Raw genomic sequence first — 21,339 nt, forward strand, 5'->3', positions numbered from 1 at the left:
ACTCCCTTGAACCCTCAACGGGCAGGCTACGTGTCATGGTGATGCTATGGGGTGGTGTTCGAAAGGCAACATTGCCCGGAACTCTGGTACTCGAAAGATGCCCGTTCAACTCCCTTTCCTCCCTTTCCGATAATATCAGACGTAATTCCTGCCAGTTGTAAACTAAACAATATCGGAGACGCATTGCCTCCCGCTTGTAGAGAGGAAGGCGTTTCCTTGAGCCTCTTTTCCCTCCCTTCTTTGGCCCTATGCTGTGCCCATGCTGGGACTTGTTGATGTGAGACGTTTGTTGGAATCACACCCTCCTGGAAAGCCTTCCCTCTTCTCCACCCCAGCCACAGCTGGCTAAACTGGTATGTACCGAGTGTCCTTTCCAATCAAACGGCATCATCCGTCCGTCTCAACGCCCCAAGCTAGTCGTCCAGTCCCGTGGATCGAAAGGGAAGGAGGCGGCCTCCATCACCTTAGCTTGGGAAGATCTTGTCTCTGCTACTGGACCCCTGCGAACTCACACTATTGCGGTTTGTATGGTATGGTAAATTCTCCGGCTTGAGATTCTCATCCGTCGACGAGGCCGTGCCCTGACGCTGCGGCGCTTTCTTGGTTAGCACTGCCCTGGGTTTCTCGGCCGGTAGCGACTCGCTGCTGGTGCGTGTCTTGGTCAGCTTGCGAGACGCACGTTTCTGCGACGGCGCTTGCGACTGCGTCTCAGCAATGGATCCCAGGTCCGTAGTGGACCTTGTGTCGCTCGATAGGCGGCTAGATGTCGAGGTGCTGTTGGACGGTCGACTGTATGCCGGATTGTCTCTGATTGGAAGGTGAAAATTCGCCGCGGCTCCGTTTTGGTCCGCAGTTATGTATGACGGCGAAGTGGAAGAAGAGCGGATGGCATCAGGAGATGAGGCGGCCTGGGTGGCTGTTAGCGTTGAAGCCTCGAAAATCCGACTAGAGACTCGCTTACGGATGCTTGAGGGCTGACATAGGTGTCCAACTTCTTCTTTAGCACCTCCGAGCGCACCGGCTTCGCGAGATAGTCGTTCATGCCTGCCGCCAGACACTTTTCTCGATCTCCCTGAATGGCCGATGCCGTCATGGCGATGACGAGGATCTTCCGTACAACGTCTATAGAATCCTTCCGAATCATCTTAGTCGCCTCGTATCCATCCAGCACGGGCATCTGTACGTCCATGAGAACCACATGGTAGGGTCGACCTTCCCTAGCCTTTTGCCGCAAGCCCTCCACAGCCTTCAAGCCGTTCTCGTAAGCATCCACGGTGGTGTAGCCCAGCCGTTGCGCATACTGGATGGCAATTTTCTGGTTAATGGGGTTGTCCTCCGCGACGCAAATCCTAATTTGGTCTTTGGGAACGGCGGTGAGGTCCAAGAACGGATTAGGCGACTCGCCGCGCTCGAGGTACGCAGAGCGCTCGACGGCTGGAGGGGACTTCATTTGCTGCGCGTCTCCGGCAGAAACGTCAGACTTAGCCTTGTCGAAAGTGACCTTGAACCATGCCGTTGTTCCCACGCCTTCTTGACTGTCGAGCTGGATCTTGCCCTTCATCATCGTTTCGATCAGCGACTTGCAAATGCTCAGACCGAGGCCGCTGCCGCCGTACTTCCGTGCCGTGCTGGTGTCTGCCTGGCTGAAGGGCTGGAAGAGCTTGACCAATTGCTGTTGCGGGATACCGATTCCGGTATCCTGAACTCTGAAGAGCAGTGTAGCTTTGTCGTTGGTCTCAGATTCCACTCGAGCCCCAATCGTAATCGAACCGTCCTCAGTAAACTTCAAACTGTTGCTGATGAGGTTTCCCAAGACCTGATGGAGTCTGATGGGGTCTCCAAAGATGAGTAGAGATGGTAGGTCAATATCCTGTATAATCTTGACGTTCTTCTGTTTCGTCTTTTGCCTGTTGCTGTAGGACACCGCTCGAACAACCTCCCGAACCATCTCTTCTGGGTTGAAAGCGATCACGTACAGCTTCATCTTGTCGGCCTCCATTCTCGAAAAGTCGAGAATATCGTTGATGACCGTCAACAACAGCTCTGCCGACACCTTGATATTATCCGCCATCTCTTGCTGGTCCTTGTCTAGCTCGCTGTCCTTCAGCAATTCAGAGTTGCCGATAACACCGTTGAGCGGCGTTCGCAGTTCGTGCGAAACGTTGGCAAGAAATATCGACTTGGCCTTGGCGGCCTCTTCGGCGAGCTTGACGTTACGCTTGGCTTCAGCTTCAGCGTGCTTGGCTTTTGTCTCTGCTTCCAGTGCCTTTGCAAGGGCGCGCTTCTGCAGCGCAACCATGGAGACATTCTCTGCCGAGACTTTCTCTACGGCCTTCATGGCTAGGGCATTTGAGTAACTGATGCCAATCTGGTTGACTAGCAGCTGGAGGACGGACACATTACGATCGGTGAAAGACCCTGGCTCGCCCTCGAGATAGAGAACTCCGAGCAGCGGTTTTGAGCCGTGACAGATGGGAATCGCAATGATGGCCTTGCTAAGGACATTCCGTTGTAGCCAAGCCTCGCTCACGTTACCAAAACGCTCGTCACTGATGATGTCGGGAATGAAGACAGCCTCTCGGAACCGCGTGCAGTAGAGAATAACGTTCTCAGCAACGAGTGAGGTGCCAGCAAGTGGAAGACCGGGGATATGAGCTGACGCTCCCCGTTCCGGATCACCGCTGGCTGCGAGAGACCACCCAGACTCATCCGAATCTTGTACCACAATGGCGGCTAGTGTAGCAGAGCCTCCGCAAGTCTGCAGAATGACATCGCACATAGTCTTGAGGAGCTCGTCGACCCGAAGAACGCCGGAAATGACCTGGGATGAGAGCAGAATCGCGTGCAAATCGATCATATCGAGTGCTGGCAGACCTGCCCCAGGTTCATTGTGCTCGTGCATTGAGCCACGCCACGCACCAATCCGATCGCCCTTTATATCGGCGATTGCAGTGTGGTTAGACTGCTGCATCCCTTCTGGCCCTTCTTCGCCATCCACAGCGCGGTAGTCAACAGTGCCGCTGTCTCCGGCGAAGTCGGTCTGAACCGCAGCGTCTATCGCTCTGGGGTTTCTTGTCGGGCTGTGAAGAAGGACGGCATGTTCTTCCTCCAGGCGCTCAGCCACGGCCACGGCGCCGAACTGACGGTAGAACGCAATGGCATCCCTAAAGGCAGAGCGGGCTAGCCGTCGAGCCTTGCGTCTGACGAGCGTGCCGGCCATCAGTGTGTTGCCCAGTGCCGCTTCGAAAATGTAATTATGTTCCTCGGCGTTATCCAGAGCCTCCTCGTAGAGCTTGACCGCGCCCCCATAATCGCCGTTCAATTCCGCGACTTGGGCCTCTAAGATTCTGGACCATGAAAGGTAGTTCACTTCGGTGTATACCTCCCATTCCTTGATTCGCTTGGTCAGTTCGCGCAGCGTGCGTAGAATACTCTCGGTTTCGCCGTCTAGACTGCTGGGATCTAGGCGAGGGTCGTTGAGCCTCCGAAGCATCCTTCCTGCAAGAGCAAGTCCGTAGAAAAAGATGACTAGCCTGCTGTTGCGAGCCGACCATAGGTTCTGGATGGACTCGTAACACATCTCACCGACCTCAATCGCGCGATCGTAATGGCCGTAGATGAAGAGCGGAACTATCTCAATAGTCTCATACCAAAGAACCGATCGATTGCCGTTTTGAGTGTTGGCTCTCAGCCATGACTTGTAGTTGGCCGAATTGTGATGATCATCAGTCATGACCTCGGAGGGATCGGTTGTCCGCGTCTTGCCCTGCAAAGCCCGACAAGCTTGCCGAATGGAGATCAGGAGAGTGCCACCCCGCGTGTCCTGGTGCCAGTTTGGGATCTCTTCACAGCCATACTGGCAGAAAGCCTCGAGGTCGGCACAATTCTCGCTCGCAAAGAACTTGAGCTGCGCCGCAAGCCCAAAGCTGAGTATCGAGGAAATCCGATCACCGGCTGCAGCCGCATAGTCGACTGAGCCCTCCAAGTGCGTCAACGCCACGGCGATCGGAATTTGAACATGCCCGATGAAGTTGGCGTACAGCATATAGCCTCTAGCCATCGAGAAGGGATCACGGTATCGGTCAAGTAGCTCAATACAGACGTTGCCCACCTCAACTGCGAAGCTCACCATGTTGAATCTGGCCAGAGCGACGAGACCGAGATGTAGAAACGCCATGCCTGATTGAGGGAAAGCGCCGTGAGTGAGATGTAGATCCAGCATGACGAGGGAGAGGTGGTAGAATCGCAAGTAGTCGCTCCACCACGCAGCGCTGACAGTCTCTGCCAACACAGCACCGATAGACGGCAAGCTGGGGTCTGTTGATGGTGCCGGGTTCATCAGCTCGTTCTTGTCCATGGTCTGTATTCTCACAGACATCTTCTCGAACTGATCGTCGCATTTTTCAAAGGTGGGTTCGTCATCGAATTGCACGTCAAGTGCCTGTAGACATTCTTTCAGTGCAGCCAGCGCGCCTCGGGCATTGCCACCTTGCGCTAGGGTTCTGGACTGGAGGACATAGGCTGGCGCCTTGTCTAGAGGGCTTCGTGCACACTGGAAAATTGTATCTAGGAGGGAGTTAGCTGCGGCATGATTGCTCATGTACAGATAGCATTCCGCAGCCCGTAGATGCAGCTGCATCGTCTCATCATACGAGACATCCTCAAGCTGGTCGTTCCATGGATCTGGCTGAAGTAGAGCGACTGCCGTACTGTAAAGTTTTGAGCCAGTTGGGCGGGCACAATTCTCCACGGCCGACTGTGCGCACTCGTACAGCAGCTTACGGTACGTCTGGCGTCTAGGGACACGCTTCTTGATAATGTCGACAGACTCGCAGATGTGCGCAGCGGTGTTGTCCTTGGCTCTGGGATCAGCTGAATAGTACTTGAGAAGCGTCTGTGCAATAACGAAATGCATCTTTCGCGCGTTGCATTCCTTCAATGCTGCCGACGCCTGAATAAATCGGTCGTGGGCGAAGCGGAATCTATCGTCTGTCTCGCTCGGGACGATGATATAAGCCTGAACCGCGGCTTGCAGTCCGTTGATTGCTTCTTGCTGAGAGTACGTCGCGTGGTATTGTTCGTTGCCTGGACCTTGACACGATGCCTCTTCATTGTCCTGGTACTGGAACTCGCCACTCAGAAGTCTGCAAATGAGCTCGAATGAGAAGGAAGATCCGAGGAGTGCAGCCCATGCAAGTATCGCTCTAGAGGCTGGAGGTAGCTCGCTCAATCTCCGTGTGATGAACCCGGTATCGAGTATGTCATAGTCGCTTGCGCCTTTGAAGTGCTCGAAGAGTCTATCGAGATCGAAATGCCAGTTGCTGTCTCTGTAGTCGTACCATATACACTTCTTCCGGTAACAGGCGCTCAGCATCTCTCGCATATAGAATGGGTTGCCTGCTGTTTTGGACTGTATGACCAAAGCCAGAGGAAGAACCTCCTCCTTTGGTCTGCACAGCGTCGTCGCGACATATTGGATGATGTCATCCTCGCAGAGGGGAGTCAGTTTGATTCGGGTCACTACGGGACCGCCTGATCGTGGAAACTCTGCTAACTGGTCAGCATATGATGGCGGCTTTGGACGGTGCGAGAAACTTCCCTTCGGACTCGGGAGGTGAGATGATAGATTGAACTTGTTCCGGTGATAGCTCCTCTGGGCGGTAGGTTATGATGACGACCATCTTCATCCGTGCCCCAATGATCTGTGTAATCAATTCCATGGACTCATCATCTGCAAAATGAAGGTCATCCAGCACAAAACATATGAACTTGTGGGATGTGAACATGCGAAGCACGTCGAGGAAGGTGTTCATCAATCGCATGGTTTTGGTTGCTCCACCAGCTCGCAGGAAGTCCTGGGACGCTTGTGAAGAGATGACGGTAGGCTTGTTCAAGCGGCCCGGCGAGCTTCCCGGCGACGAGCCACGCCTCTTGAGCCCTGCCCTGATGGACCGACTTTGAGTTATGCTTTGAGTGATGGACACTGATCGAGGAACGGAGCTGTCAAGCGCGCCTATGAGGAAGTCTGGTAGCCCAAGAACTTTGTGCAGCATTGGCCACACCGGACGAACGTATTGCTTTAGCGCCTGGTGAAAGGGTGTATCCGTGTTTCGCTCGCCGAATACCTGTTTGAAGAGTGACGACAGCAGCTTAAGCAGTGGTCCAAATGCAGTTCGGCGCGCGGTATCAAATTTTGCCGTGGCACAGTATCCCCTCCTCCTGGCTTCAGCGAGTGTCGACTGGTAGAGGCAGCTCTTGCCCAAGCCCCCGGCTCCTTCGACGAGAACGATCTCGCAGTGTCCGCGCCTACGGAACTTTGCCGATCCGAGCTGACGTGACAAACTCGAGGACGATGATTCCACTGCACTCAGTCGGTTGCTGTCTGTTGGCGTACCTACACCATCAATAAGGCTCCGAGTTTCGATCGAGACTGATTGGTGTCTTTCCCATTGCCTCTCCCACGGCCTGGTCATTCTCGCAAACGGACCGGAATTAGACGAGGCGATGGTGTCGCCCGATATCGTCTGAGTATCGGATAGGACGGACGGAACAAAACTAGCCTTTGACTGCCTAGGATCAGAGGACGTAGTATGCGTGAAGGATCCGCTGCGACGTGTTGTGCCTTCTGCCGAGCTTGCGCCCTCGCTCGACAGGTCCCCGCAGTCAGGGAGCTCAACCGAGAGCTGCGAACCATCAGAGAAGCGGTTGTTTGTTGTAGACTTTTGATTCATCGAATGGCTCTTGGCGACCCGCTCAATGACTCTGATAACTTCTGCTCTTTCTTTTTGCCGGCCGATCATCATACTGGGTAGGATGAAGAAGGACGAGATGTCTTTTTCGCCAATCTTCCACTCCTTAAGCGCCAACCAGTCGCCGTCGGTCAAGAATTGCTGCACCTTGAGAAGGTCATGCTTCAAACCACTAGCCGAATGATATCGATCAGCGACGGACTTGGCCGTGCACTTCTGTATGATGCGTCCGATAACGTCGGGTATATCGAGCCGAACTTGCGATACATTGGGGATTCTCCGCCCTAGAACGCCTTGCACAATATCGAGGGGCGTCTCGCCGTCAAATACCGGCTGCTGTGTGAGTAACGTCCAGAACACGACTCCAAGAGAGTAGATGTCAGTCCGACTATCAGGTTCTGCCGGCATACGACCTGTCTGCTCCGGGCTAATATAGAGGAGCTTGTTCTTGGCGCCCAATTCTTTTGATAGGCTCGACCATGAGGTGCTTGACAAGCCGCCCTCGAAGGATCTCGTCCCCGTGCCAAAGTTGATGAGCTTGACCGAGTTTGTCTCGATATTGAAGTGGAAGGCGTCCGGCCTGATCTCTCCATGCGTAATCACCTGCCCATAGTGGAGGATTTCCAGGCACTGACTAGCGCCAATGGCAAAGTCGAGGAAGTATTGTAGGTCTATCGGAGGCTTCAAGCGCAGATTCTGTTTGCGATACGCCTCGTACCGGTCGTCAACCTTCCTGGCCTTGTAGAATGCCGGTCCCATGTCCATCAGATCAAAGAGGTAGTTCTGGCCGGGATGCTGATAGATTGCGACCACAATAGAACCCCGATCGCCGGGGTGAGGAGCGAGTCGGATGAGGTCGAGCGGCTTGACAATGTGCAGTCCTTGAGGGTCGGCCGTGGCAAATAGGTTCTTAGCGATATGGAAGGCCCTCTCCTCGCGGAGCACATGGTAGGAGACGCGAGCCACCACTGGCTCTTCTACGTATGATATCTCTGCAGCGCCGGCGGGGACTGCGGGCGGCGAGGTAGCCGAGAAGTCGCTGCTCGCATCGCTGGGTAGGCCCGAGTGAAGGCTGGAGGAACTCGTATGTTCGGAGGGCGACGGTCGACCGGACTGTAGTCTCGCGATCGAACCGGGACTCGAGGCGGGTAAGGATGAAGAGGAGGAGGGCTGGTATGGAGATACAAATCTGGTACCGCAAACGTGCCTGTCCGCGCAGGTTAGCCATTGCAACACTTGAGGAGAGGTAGAGAGAAAGCGACAGAGATTGTTCTTTGGTGCTCGGCGGGCAACACTGGAAGGCAATGGTGTGGGGGCGGGACTCACCAGATGTCGTAAGATGTATGGAAGGGAAGCCGGGACTCGTCCCAGGTAAAGCCGGCGATCTGGCGAAGGCGCTCAAAAAGGCGCGAGGGAGGGTCGAAGTGGTCGTCCGACACGATGGCAGTGCCGTCCATCATTGAGGCCGGTCATTAGGCGCAAGCCGGAGCTTGGAGGCCAAGTGCACTTGTCGATGGTGGGGATGAGTGGGATTTTGGAGGGGCGCTCAGTTCCTTGAGTATCGGCGTCGGCCTTTGTTTCGCAGTCGGCGATGATGTCGTCGCGAGAGTCAAAGTTGACGTAGATGGGGTCGTGAATATCAGCTAGAGACTACCGTCCATGTCATATTTCTATGAGAAGCTCGAGGCGCAACTTGTACGACGGGGGTTGGGTAAACCAGAGGATTACAGTGCGGATGGTGTTGATGTTTCTGTGCATGCGAGAGGTCTCTTGCATCGGCCGGGTATGGGTATGCACGCGCGCAATCGGATCAGGTGGACGAGGGGTGGTCGGCCTCGCTATGGATACGGCGAAAAGGCAGCAGCAACAGCAATCTTCAGCAGTCTGTGAACTGAGGAAGACGAAGAATGACTAGGGGTTTAGAGGGCGTCGTCGGGCGACGGACGGGTGAGCGAGTGGGCAGCTGTCGGAGGAGGAATAACCAGACGTTGACGGTGCCGTTTGAACCTCTCGCTTTCACACCTGGGACCTCGAACAGAACTGGACGTTTGCTTGGCCGTCTTGCTGACCACTTAGGATCGAGATGGGGCAGGATGCACGCTGCACGGAGACGTTGAGCGATGGTGGCATCCGGCGACAGGGCAGCCGGAGGTTGCTTAAGGTGCGGCACTGGACAGGCGCGGGCAAGGGCAGGCTGGAGTTCTGAAGCAGCAGCACCCTTGAGGAGTGGAGTACGTAATGATTTTTAAGAGGAGCAAAGGGCACCTTCCAAGCGCCAGGGCAAGCCCACGCCTTCCCAAGCACCAAGTTCTCTTCCACCTTAGCTGTTACGGAGTACATACTTACCTTACCTTACTACCTACCTAGGTACGTGAGTGCTAAGGCATCCTCAGTATCCATTCGCAATGGGACGTATCCCTCCAGCTTTCAAGGGAAATGGAAGCCTCCACCTACCCTGGAAAACTTGAATCTAACCAGGCCAACTCCGGGCACTGCAACCTTTCAGTTGTATCTCGGAATTGTTCCAAGGAAGCAGAGAATACCTTACATACACCTGGAAGTAGCAGTAGCAGTCGCACTTGCATACAGAGCACCCCATGTCACTTGTATGTTAGGGACCCGGAGAAAACAGACAACTTCAAGACCGACACACGCATGTGCCGTAGTAAGTCAGAGGCCAAATAGGGAATGGGGCAGCCATCCAATCCAGTATGGAAGGTATCAAACGCCTCCCCAAACTCCCCTCGTCAAACATGCAAACGTTGGTGTCTCTGTTAAACAAAAACAGGACCCACGCCAGTGACATCTCGGCGTTCTTTCCTTGTCTCGTTCCTCTCGTTCCCCTCAGGCGGCTCCTTGTTCCCCTTCTCCTTTCCTCTATACGAACACACAGTAAGGCAGTCTCAAACAAGGAATTTGGTGCTCTTGTGAAAAAGGCTCCGCAACGGATATGCCTGCGCTGAAATTCGGAGAGATGAACAAAACAGATCACCAAGACGAGGAGAAGGAAGATGCATGCCAATCTAACCCCTGGTCACAGCAGTGGAGGAAGAGAGAAGCTATCCACTTATTTGGGGGCTCTAGGCCCTTGAGCAGAAAGCATTCCCAGCCCATCATCGCTCGCTCCTATCTCCCGGTGCTCCAACGGCAAACAGTCTCCAGTCAGCGCCAGATAAACGCGAATGGAATCATGAATGGTGTACCCGGCAGGTAGAGGTAGCTCGAAGTATTAGGCATGCAAGTTCCAGTACAAGAAAGGGGTAAACATCCACCACAGGCAATGATTGGCAGGAACAAAAAAACAATCGTCGCTACGTTCTCACCTTCTCGACCGTCTGTTTGGCCGAGCTCGCAGATACAAAATGTCGATCATCGGAGCTCTCAGCCGTCCACATTCACAGCGATGAACAGGGCTAACTGGGGTGACACAGAGCATCTTGTGCTCAAACCCTCAATGTCCATCCATGCCCACCAGTCAATCGACAGGCGGTGCCTCATGCTATTCAACTCTCCAAACTCCTACGAGCCTCACATCTTTCACCCACCAAGCTCCCGACGGCCTTTTCGCCAGAACCTCGAAAGATGACGGGAGATATGGAGGTACAGACAACCTTCAGTCTGTTCTCAAATCTACGGATAGATCTGGCCACACTCCTTCACACTGAACTTCCGGAGCCTTTGTTCCCTGCTTTTTTTTGTCCGTTTCCGCCGCTTTCCACCCGTCGCCCTTTCTCCGTCTCGCTAGGTCCGTCGCGCCATGATGGAACCTATCAGTCTAGCACCACCGGCTTTCCCTCCCCCCATCCACCTCCCGGGTCCCGTCCTGTTTTTCCTTGCAATGAGCACCGTTGACCGCTGATTCCTTGACTGTCCCGTCTCAACACCTAGGCCTTCTTCTTTGCTGATCTTTTCCGCACGCCCGGTCATTCGCCGGAGCTGAACGTTTCCATTCTGACAGCTGGCCCAAAGTCTCGAAGGCTCGAAGGCTGAAGTTGACCATGTCATTGTTAGAGCATAGGTAGACATGTTTACCCATCTTCTGTGGTAGGTTATGTAGCACTGGTTCCAACGTCCGCCTACTGTAAGGGTAGTCAATCAAAGGGTCCAGAGCTCAATATGAACCAAACATGCAGCCGTTTCTTAATACCAGGGTAGAAACCACGCCGTCTCTTTCACCAAGGAAATAAGATAAAATGCCCCCCCACCGCCGCCGTGGAACTGACGGGGCCGTCGCGACTCATTCACATACCCAAACCCCTGCTCCTCCAAGTCTTCTAGTACCAAATTTTCAGCTCTCAAGGAAATTCTCGAAGGTGTCTTTGGCGGGACGGTGAGTAAGAAACTTAGTGGCGAGACTAGCATCGAATCATCGAAGCCATCCATAACATCTTTTTTTTTTCAAGATTTCTTGTAGATACCTGAGTCGTGGCATAAAATCCTCAGAGTTTAGGGCGAATAAGTTAAAGCCAAAAGACAAAAAGAAAATGATGTCATTGGCGCACTGCCAAACTAGTCTGTGCTACGATGCTACCCACCTCACTCGGACCCTGAGTTTTTTTTTTTTTTTCTTCGTGATTTGACTGCGTCGCTTCTTTAGCGTCATAGAAAAGAGTGCGAGGAAAGAAGAAGACGAAATCAGTAAACTGGTGTATACCCGCTTGGCTGCAACAAACCACTTCGCCACTTTCTTCCCGATTTCCGTCTGATAATAACCCAAATCCATTTACCCGCGGGGTCTGGGGATATTACTAAGAATAAAGCACTCGCAACGACCGAGTTGCCTACCGATTCCCTGTTACCTGTGCAATATTGGCCTAGGACTATAGGTCCCTGAACCAGTTTCCTCTGAACTCCATAGCTAAATATCAAGAATCAGCGTCGCACTTACGGAGACGACGAAGATGCAGAATCTCGTATCAACTCATCCGAATTTGGTGATGGGTAGCCTCGATTCCTTGGTTCTGATGAGTTGAGCCTCGTAGGCTTGAAATACGCTGACTAAGTAGAATGGGGGAAACGAGAAAACAAGCAAACAAGGACATGTCAGACGCCAGAGACAAGGGTGCCAAACTCAACGGCTCACTGGATCGTGACTTTTTGTCAGATAGACGCTAGTTCGACCGGATGGCGGACCGTTTCCGTTGGCATGCCCATTACGCATCAGTCACACTACAGCTTCAATATGCAAGGGTCGCAGCTATCCGGACGCACCTCCGACGCCGAGGCCACACGGGAGACGACAAGACAATATCAGAGTGGAACGAACAAATGCTCGAATGGTGTGAGATTGTAGAAGCCAAACATCTATACTCTATGTAGGTATTCCTTTTCGAGGGCAAGCTGGCCCCCCACGCCTACAGCTGCGCACGACTTTCAACATCAACATCGTGGGTATGGCGCACCGGATGATATTCCCTCCCCCGCCCCAATTCAACATCGTAAAAACTCCCAGGTATTCTCTTTATGCTTAGCCAAAAGCAGCTCCCTTTTTCCTGAGCTTGCCTCCTTCCATTGGTCATGCTCATGCTTCTTTCTATTGCTTTATAGCAACAAAACTTGAAAAATCAATGCAATTCTTTGCCTCCTTTTCCAACAGCTTCCGCCACCATACGGTAGGCTTACTTGCTGTGCGAGGGAATGCCGTTGGCCTGGGAGCCGAAGGCGAATGACGCGGCAAGGCGACGCTCCTCGTTCTTGCGGCTGTTGACGAAGTCGGGGTAGTTGAGCGTGAGCTCGACGGCGCCGTTGACAATGTTGTCGGCGGCCTCGACACCCAGCATGAAAGAGTGGTCCTGGTTGCCGACCTCGTATCTCCAGGAACCGAAGCGGCCACGAGAGTAGATGCCCTGGTCGAGGAGCTTGGGAAGGAGGTCCTTGAGGACTCCCTCTCTCTCGAGCGAGGGGGTGGGGTAGCCGTGGTTGAAGCGGCGGTGGTAGGTGGAGACGATCTCGTCCTCGGGCTTGATCATCTCGGTGTTGATAAGACCCTGAATGCACTGCTGGAGGAGCTTCTCCTGCTCAACGGGCTTCATGGAGGACTCGGAGACCTCAAGCATGATGGACCAGTAAGGGCCCTCCTTGGCCTCGGTAGAGGAGGCCTTCTCGCCGTTGGCGAGGTACAGCGTAGGCAGCTTGACGTCGGCCTCGGGCTGGTTGTAGGGAGAGTAGTTGGAGAAGATGGTGGCGCGGTAGAAGGGGCAGTTGTCCTCGGGGAAGTACAGCCAGCACTTGTCGCCAATGCGGTCGGGGCGAGCGCCACGGATACCGACACCGATAACGTGAGTGGAGGAGTAGAACAGACCCTTGGACAGGCTGACGAGCTCCTGGTTGCCCATGCGCTCGACGAGCTGGTCGACGTTCATGGTGGAAATGAGCTTGCCGTACTGGACCTTGGTGCCGTCCTTGAGGGTGACAATCTTCTTCTCGGCGTCAACCTTCTCAACGGTGCCCTTCTCGCCGTAGCGAGTCTTCTCCTTGGGCAGGGTGTTGGCAACAGCGATCCAGATACCACCGGTACCGTCACGGGCGGGGAACTTGAAGGTGGCGTTGGGGCCCCAGTTACCGGCAACCTTGTTCATGACGACGTTCTCGGTGACGAGCTTCAGGTTGGGAGCAGCAACACGCTCTCCGAGCCACGCGCATTGCATCTGTAGAGAGATTGGCGTTAGCAAGCAGATCCAGTCTCAAGAGAGGTCTGTTCGCATGGAGGAAGTAGGCTTACCTTGGTCGTGGGGACAGCCCAGACCTTGTAGTTGTAGGGGCGCATGAAGATGTTGGCAACACCCTCACCGCAGTTGCGGAGAATCCACTCATCGAAGTCCTTGGGCTTCTTGTCGGCGACACGGCACTCGAGGGCGGCGTCAATGAGGCCGTTCATGCACTTAACCTGGTCCTCCTTGGGCAGGATAGAGATGTTGTTCTGGAAGGGGTAGGGAACCCAGATGCCCTTGTAGCGGACGTAGGAGACACGCTCGTGCGTGAACCAGTCATCCTCCTTGGGGAGCGCCTCCTCGATGCAGTCGTCGAAGTACTTGTAGTGGGAGAAGATGACGTGGCCACCAACATCGTAGAGCTGTTCATTGGAAGCTGGTTAGAAATTGTTTCTTTGGCTAAACAACACCCAATTCCTGAGCAATCTTGCTGCTGCGAGGGAAAGCGTGGGAAACAAGGAGGCACTCACGAAACCCTCAGGGGTGGTATCAGTGCCAGCAAGACCACCGGCCTTCTCAGCGGAGTCAACAAGCAGCCATGAGGGGCCGTTCTGCAGTCAATGTTAGCATTGAAACAATGGGCGGGCTGGGGTAGTGGCAATTTGGCGGTGAGGACGCACAATCTGGTTCAGACGCTTCGCAGCACCGAGACCGGTCGGGCCAGCGCCGATAACCAAGACGTCAACGTTGCTAAATGAGGGGGAACACAGTCAGTCGAGATTCTTCAATGATTTGGGCGTCTGGAATGCCATGCAGATCCGGAGCCGTGGCTCTGGAATGGGCGCAATGGGCAAGCGAAAGACATTTGGGACGGAAAGGGGACAAGGAGGAATAACTCACATGTCAGCCATGGTGGGGGATGTGTGTAGAAGGTGTTGGGGAAGCAGCAACAGAAAGAGAGCGGCTCTTGTGGAAGAAGATCTGGCAACAAGAGGAGAATTACAAGATCAAGGAGCAAGTGATGCACCGAGGGGGAACAGAAAGCGAAGTTGAGGATTGGCAGCAAAGAAAGGAAGGAGGAGGAAAGAAAAGTCGCGCGGGAGGTGGTAGCCGTGGTCGTTGCTGTAGATATGGGTTTTTGGTTTCGAGCGGTTCCAGAGAAAAAGGGGACACACACCAGGACTAGACTGCCCAGGTACCGAACTCGACTGGGAGGCGAGGTGTATGTACCTGCTTCCTGACTGAGGGAGGTAGGTAATGAGGTGCCTGACTGACTGGTGGTTCTTGCTGGCTGAGGGGACGGAAGATGGTGGTGGTGGTGGTGCTTCTGCTGCCACTTGCTGCTGCTGCGCTGTTACTTCCTGCTTCCTTCCCGCACCGCAACTGTGATGGAGGGGCCAAATTATTATTTGGGACAAGGGGTTTAGCGGGGCCCCCTGGTCAAGGACATGAAGCTCACATTTGGTGTCTTTCATGGGTAGGTGCCAAGTGCCAAAGGGTACGTACCGTGCCTGCTATGTACATACCTAAGGTACCTTACCTGGGCCTTACTACTAGTGTCATGTTCCAAGATGCTCCGTCCACCATCTCATGGAAGGCACGCCGCGCTCTTCTACCTAGGTACCTAGACACGCCCCCACATTTTGAGATAATCGCAACATAGACACCACCACTGCCGCAGAGAACACACACGCTCCAGTGCTGCCGTTTGAAGGGTACACTTCTCCTACTTTGCCAATGGGATTCTCTCTTCAAGATACTGCTATCGCTATAGATCTCCAGCACCAACTGAATCGCCAGTGTCGAGTCTCGACGTGGTGTGGTTAAGATGGTGGAGACACCCCGGTACACCGTACGCCAGATTTACTGCTTGCTATATCTACCTAATTGGCGGCTGGCGTCGAAGCTACTTTATCTGCAGCCACCATATGCCTCGCTGTCACCAAACGAGGCTCTCAAGTAAAGCAAGCGGCCAAGCGCGTGTGCATCCCGTCTTTATGTATAACAAAATCGTTTCCTACGTCCCGGCGCATCTTGTCCCGACAATTTGAGACAAGGTCTTATTTGACAGAAACTCTCCTTGCCTCGTGGCAACCGCCGCCGGATGACCATGCTAGCATTTGCCCATTATCTCATCCACGGAACAGACTCAGGCCTCTCACTACCCGTGCCGCACTCTGTCTATCCGCAGATGACAGCCCGCACCCAGGCTCAAGTTCGCTCCCTCGTCCGTCATGAGCCAAGACAGACCACCTCAGTCTCCTTCTCCTTCTCCTTCTCCTTCTCCATCTCACAGGGGTCTAGGCCCTGGCCTGCACAGCAAAATTGGAACGGGAACGTCGACGGGCGGCGCGGACGGCAGCGAACCGCAGCCCCAGGCCGGGCCCTCGTGCTGGCTCGCCACACGCTTGCCTGCCTTGCCTTGCTTGCTTCCTTTCCATTGCCCCCCTTGCTCATATGAACCCCCAACCTCTGGACTCTGGAAGTCTGGGCATTTCATGATTTCATGTGGGAGCGGGAGAAAGAAGAAAGACGCGGCGGCCGTATGCTCACCACTAGCCTTACACAGTAATACAGGGGGAGACTCTCGACTCACTTGAAAGCTGAGACTCTTGCTCGAGAGGACGACGGATGCCAATGTTACAGCCACCACAGTGGAGCTGCCAGAAGCTTGTCCACCATCGCGCACCGTTTAAAAGACAGGCCATCCGGATACACATACCGCATACCACTGATTTCAGTCTCCGAGTGTCTCCAATAGCGGCACCGGGGCCTGGGTAAGTTCCTGCGACCCACGGCGGGTTACAGAGTTGAGAGTGTGGGTTGCCTGTAATTGGCTTCGCAGACGACATCATAAGAGACGGGTGGGGTTTTTTTCTTGCTTTCTCGCGACGCAAAGGCACTGAGCCATATGATCATGACCGTACCACTCGTACGTAGGGAGGTTTAGTGAGACCGAGCCTCGAGAGACATGGGCTGAAAGCCCGAATCAGCCGTCAACGTTCCCAAAAAAGTGAGGCATTATAGACGTGAGCCGCGAGCGTGAGTATGATCCGAGATCAGGCCCGTGTTGAGGTTCAAAGGTGGGATGGAAGAAAGATATGGGCCATACACCCTCCATCCACCTGGGTCTGGTCTGGCCTGGCCTGGTTTGTCCTGTTCCTCCTATCCACAGTCCTCGTTTGTGCGGTCTGGAAACCGGGAAATGGAGAGAGATGTGGAGGCAAACTCGTCTTCGCTTCCCCAAGGACTCGAGGACACGTTCCCTACTTTCCCATTTTTTTTCCTTGTCCCCTCCCCCCATAGGTGCCCATTAACCACGTACGTACACGCACCCGTCAACCCGTTCCAATACACTAGTAGGGGTTGGTGTTTGGCCGTAGAAGAACCCAAGAGGAACAGTTCATGATCCACCCTCAATAGGTCCGCAAGTTGCAACCCCTCCATCATAGACACAAGTAAGTATGGATACTAGCAGCGGGCAGAGACTCATAACAAAGTAACAACAAAGGATACAGGCGGGCAGGCATGACGGGAAGAAGCATAGCAGACTGCGACAGACTTATTAGCCAAGTCACCCTACCAATTTGACACCTCAAAGAGATTGACTTTCAAACATGCAGATCGTCCGTAGTGTAATCAACGACAGACAGGCACAGGGAAGGGCCCGCAAGGTTCACAACCCAATCTCGAATCTATGTCGAGCGTACCCGTAGTCGTAGAAAGGTTGTCGCGAAACTCGGAAACACACACCTCACGGCTGCTGCTCCTCATTCTGATTGATGAAAATCTCCAGTCTAATTCGGCCTCGACGCACCGTTCGCGCGCCGCAGCACCCACCAGTGAACACCCACCCACCTTTTCACACACTACCGCAGTAGACGGTGACAGACCGCCAAGGCAATGGTAACCTATCTGCACGTCTCTTGTTGACCGCCTCCCGTCGGGGATACAGTGCGTTGGTTCCGTCGAGATGCTGCACCTTCATCAGCTGCCGGCAAACCAGAACAGAGGGATCAGAAAGGCCCAAGGGCATCGACAGCAACCATATGTGCCTCTCTCTCGTCCTCTGCAGGGTCTCTGGTCCTGCCGTCAAAGCAACGCTTCCGAATGGTCAATTGCCCATCAGTTTGTCGGACGCTGTTGGTGCTGGCTTTGCTGCCCGCTGCCGCTCCTTACCCTGTCCCGGACTCCCGGCAACGCAGATCCTATGCTGGCTCCTGAAGTTCACGATCCTCTTCGGGCTAACTCATTGTTGCTCTGAACTCCTAGTCTTGGACAACTTCGGTCGTTGCCCAAAGAGGCGTTTGGCTGAATCCATATTGTACCGTCCTGGCAATGAGCGGCGCTTCTCTGACCCGTGAACTGCCAGTTCCCGGATGGCAGATGCTGGCGTGGCGTGCCAATCTCTCCGCCATTCGGAAGTGGGTTGGACCTTCGATGTGGCTTGCGCTAATAATTTTGATAATTCGACTCAAAACCCACTGTCAATCTGCATTCACACGTTATTTTCGCCTACATTTCCCAGTCGGGCAGCTGCCGTCCGTCATTTCGCTCAAACTCTCAGACTTGGGGGGCTTCAAGCCTTCACCTGTCATTGTTTTCGTGTGCGTCTGTGTACCTACCGTTGCCGCTGCCGCTGCCGCTCCCGCCACATTGTCATCCTTCCGTGGACCGTGGGGTTTGACCAACCAAGTTGGTATGGTTGGCCGGGGAAGGATTCGACTCATCTTGGCTATCTCTCGGACATTAGCCAGATGGTCGACCACGTTTCTCTGTGGTTTGATTCGCGTGCTACAGAGCCTCCATGGTGACATGAAGTACGGGGCGCCTAAGGTAGGGTAGTCTGGACCTGTTGCAGCCCGCCTTCTCTGAGATTGTCTAGATTGGAGAGCCCTAAGCCGAGTTGCGATGTCTTCGATAACGGAACCCTGCTCAGTGTAATCTCATAAAATGAGCGCAATCCCACCTCCGTGGGCACGCTGCAGCTCGTCAAGAAGCCGTCATGCAAAGCAGCAAAACAAACTTGCCTCGATTTGTTCAATTTGTTGTCCCGCACAGCAGCAATGACACCAGGGCTTGTTGTGAATCGTTTCGGCCTGGCGACAACTCGGCGGTTCTCCATGAGTCGGGTACGCGTCCAAGGCCGAGCCTGAGTCGTAGACAGATACCCAACCGTACCTTTGCTCCGTACGAATAAGTACAAAGAGCCGAAACGTGATATTCGTCGACGTTTTGGACCACGTTCATGCCGGCTCGCCTCAAGCTGCTTTTGCTTCTGCGCCAGTGAGACAAGCCGAAAATGGACGCCAACAGTTTTGTGATCCAGTGTCCCGTCGCCTCTACCCGCACTTTATCCTAGCGGGATGGGGCGCTCCAATCGCCTGCTTGCAAAAGCCCATGTTCCATCTGCTCATTTTCATCAACTTCGTGCATCGCCAATCAAGATGCGAGCAGGGATATCGTTGTTTCCCGCGCTGGTGCGAGGTGGTCTGCATCTCGCCTTTCACTCAGCGATCGTCGTCTCAAGAGATTTGAAGTTGGTCTTTCTTATTTCTTCTCGCCTTGCCAATGCCCGTGCTGCCCCCACGGAGCCAGCGAGCTCGTTGTGCTTTGTGTGCTAAGGAAATAAGATGAGCCAGGGCAAAACGGTGCAAGGGACTGGGAGACAGGTGGCACTCGGGCCAGGTGCCACCGTATGAACATCTAGCAATCTGGGAAATCTCCCCGTGCTCTCTCTTCACTCCTGATCTGTTGTCGTCACCGCTGGGTCCGCGTTGGACTGTTGATGGAGCAGCACGACTTAATTTCGATCCGTCGGTAGTTGTTACAAACAGACGTCGTTCTGGATCCCTTGCCAGCTTTGGTTGTTGGCGATTGACGTTTCCATCCCAATGTGGGATTGCCCCTGCCTCTCATTTGCGGAGCAGCAAAGGAGGCTGTGAAAGTCGATCACCAAATGTTGACCATCGGTCCGTCAGTTGGCAAGTGGTCCATTTGGCAGGCATCTCTGTGTGCGTGGATTAGAGCACGCGTGTCGTCCCCAGCACCACCTCCATACTCCGTACTCCGTACTCCAGTATCGAAAGACGGCCTCTCCCCCGAACAAGACATTTGCTGGAATGCCTGCCCGGCAGCCGGCACAGGGGTACGGGACCCATCTCATCAACATTCTGAAACAGACAAACTGGGCCTCTTGTAGATCAGCCTGGCCAGTTTCGGGGCACCGCATGAATGTCGAATTGATCAGCCGCCGATTCAGGGAAGCACTCCAAACACTGAGTTTCTAATAACAGCAGCCCCAGCTGGAGAATTGCAGCGGAGACTTTGGCTGACAGAATGCTTGGTATCGAGGCTGTGATCACTCACTCGTCGAGCGAGTACGAATGTGTAGCATCGAGCGGCCTGGAGGTAAATACTTTCGTCTGATGAACATTCGGATACCTGGTGCTGTATACACAGGTCACGGGTTAATGTAGGACAGCAAGCTGCAACCCTGCGACCAAAAAACACAAATAGCAACATCAAGGAGATGCAAGACAAGATGCATGTCCCATTAAATAGATCCAGACGGACGGACCCAATGAAAGATTGACAATCCCCAGCTATGTCAGCCTTTCCAAGATGAAAAGTGGCAGCCTTGTCGCAAACACAAACTCGAAGCTTTCTGAGTGTACCACGTATCGATGGTTTGGTTTTGCAGAAGCGGCGTGTTGAGTCGAGGCTTAGTTGTCGGCTCCGGTATCTGAATTGTCGTTCCACATGCCACTTGCTACATGCCACACGGCACTCGTCACCGTTGAGTTTGGACATAGTCGTACTGAGGAAGGATTTGGTACGGCGAGTGTGGCAGCCACGCAAGAGGCAGGATGAGTAAGGCTGAAGTGAGACCTGGCTAGACGCAGAAGTTGGAATGAACTCTTCGGGGCCGAGAGATGATGTCCGAAAGCATGAAGGACGTGAGGCGAGCAGGCTTCAGCCTCCCGAACACAAAGGACCCGAGCAGCCGGTGTCCACGATCTGCCATCTGTCCGAGTAAACCCGAAAGGCGCCTCAAGGCGTGGCATGGCGAAGATGGCGTCCCATCTTTCAGAGTAGGGCGATGGGAGGACCAGGGGGCAGCTTGGAGCCGCGACCCAGGGACCAGCACCCACGTCCCGGATTCCGCTTTCCGGAACAATTCATCACCAATTTGGCGCACTGATGAGCGACACGTCGACGGATTCGGTCCTTGGAGGCGACGAGAACAAGAGCCGTGAACAAGAGCGAGGGCTGTGCTTGTCAGTCGTAGGACAATCCAAAGTCTAGGTTGGGTAAGGTATCCGCAAGTGAAAAATCCTAGGGTCCCACCAGCTCGCGACTCGTGGGATGAAAGGGCAGTCAACTTGGATGCAGATGATAGGAAACGGGAATGGCTGAGTTGCATGTACAGAGTACAAGCGACAAACTTGGCCGGGTGTCTCGGGGACCTTGTTCGTATAGAGCGCGATAGTCCAGGTGTCAAGGTCCCTCACAGGGTGAAGGACTCGGGAAGAGAAGACAACGTCTTGGGGGTCTGAGACTTGGAGATGTGAAAACGCAAGTGACATGGAAGGTGCGACTACAGGCGGCATCCCATCCGAAGCGGTCTTACCCGCGCAAACCTGGAAGGCAGCGTGGCACCTCGCGAGAAGGAAGCACCGACTGATACGGATAGTGACGGAAGGCAGGATGATGGGGTGTTGAACCGCGTCCGCACGTGTTCGAGAAGGGTATGTAACCAGTAAAGCAAGCGCGAGTCTGACATTAATTACAGCCGAGGAAGGTGCCCATAGTAGGAATGATGCCATCTTGTTAGAGCAACAAGTTAGTGCCCGCCGTAGAAGACGGACAGAAGCAGTATGGACTACTTTACTTTTGCTAAGGTATGAATGGTGCTAATGCATGAGCCTCCCTCCAAG

The 21,339-nt window shown here is 54.1% G+C and overlaps 5 protein-coding genes across 5 annotated transcripts; all 5 read right to left on the reverse strand.

Moving 5' to 3' along the window:
- Positions 1-464: 464 nt before the first annotated feature.
- Positions 465-8,206, reverse strand: CTAM01_07973 (hsp90-like protein; the record flags this gene model as incomplete). The annotated part of the gene is made up of 4 exons (XM_060523994.1): positions 465-908; positions 962-5,488; positions 5,634-7,956; positions 8,076-8,206. The coding sequence occupies 4 exons, from the start codon at positions 8,204-8,206 to the stop codon at positions 465-467; spliced, it is 7,425 nt and encodes a 2,474-aa protein (XP_060381449.1).
- Positions 8,207-8,765: 559 nt separating this feature from the next.
- CTAM01_07974 (uncharacterized protein) lies at positions 8,766-8,879 on the reverse strand (the record flags this gene model as incomplete). The annotated part of the gene is made up of 1 exon (XM_060523995.1): positions 8,766-8,879. The coding sequence occupies one exon, from the start codon at positions 8,877-8,879 to the stop codon at positions 8,766-8,768; it is 114 nt and encodes a 37-aa protein (XP_060381450.1).
- Positions 8,880-12,367: 3,488 nt separating this feature from the next.
- Positions 12,368-14,310, reverse strand: CTAM01_07975 (UDP-galactopyranose mutase; the record flags this gene model as incomplete). The annotated part of the gene is made up of 5 exons (XM_060523996.1): positions 12,368-13,396; positions 13,471-13,821; positions 13,930-14,010; positions 14,080-14,149; positions 14,300-14,310. The coding sequence occupies 5 exons, from the start codon at positions 14,308-14,310 to the stop codon at positions 12,368-12,370; spliced, it is 1,542 nt and encodes a 513-aa protein (XP_060381451.1).
- A 3,920-nt stretch (positions 14,311-18,230) lies between these two features.
- On the reverse strand, positions 18,231-18,524 carry CTAM01_07976 (uncharacterized protein; the record flags this gene model as incomplete). The annotated part of the gene is made up of 1 exon (XM_060523997.1): positions 18,231-18,524. The coding sequence occupies one exon, from the start codon at positions 18,522-18,524 to the stop codon at positions 18,231-18,233; it is 294 nt and encodes a 97-aa protein (XP_060381452.1).
- Positions 18,525-20,294: 1,770 nt separating this feature from the next.
- On the reverse strand, positions 20,295-20,825 carry CTAM01_07977 (uncharacterized protein; the record flags this gene model as incomplete). The annotated part of the gene is made up of 1 exon (XM_060523998.1): positions 20,295-20,825. The coding sequence occupies one exon, from the start codon at positions 20,823-20,825 to the stop codon at positions 20,295-20,297; it is 531 nt and encodes a 176-aa protein (XP_060381453.1).
- Between the last annotated feature and the right edge of the window lie 514 nt (positions 20,826-21,339).

Source organism: Colletotrichum tamarilloi (assembly GCF_030869305.1).
Source record: "Colletotrichum tamarilloi strain Tom-12 chromosome Unknown Scaffold_26.1, whole genome shotgun sequence".
NCBI lineage: Eukaryota > Fungi > Ascomycota > Sordariomycetes > Glomerellales > Glomerellaceae > Colletotrichum > Colletotrichum tamarilloi.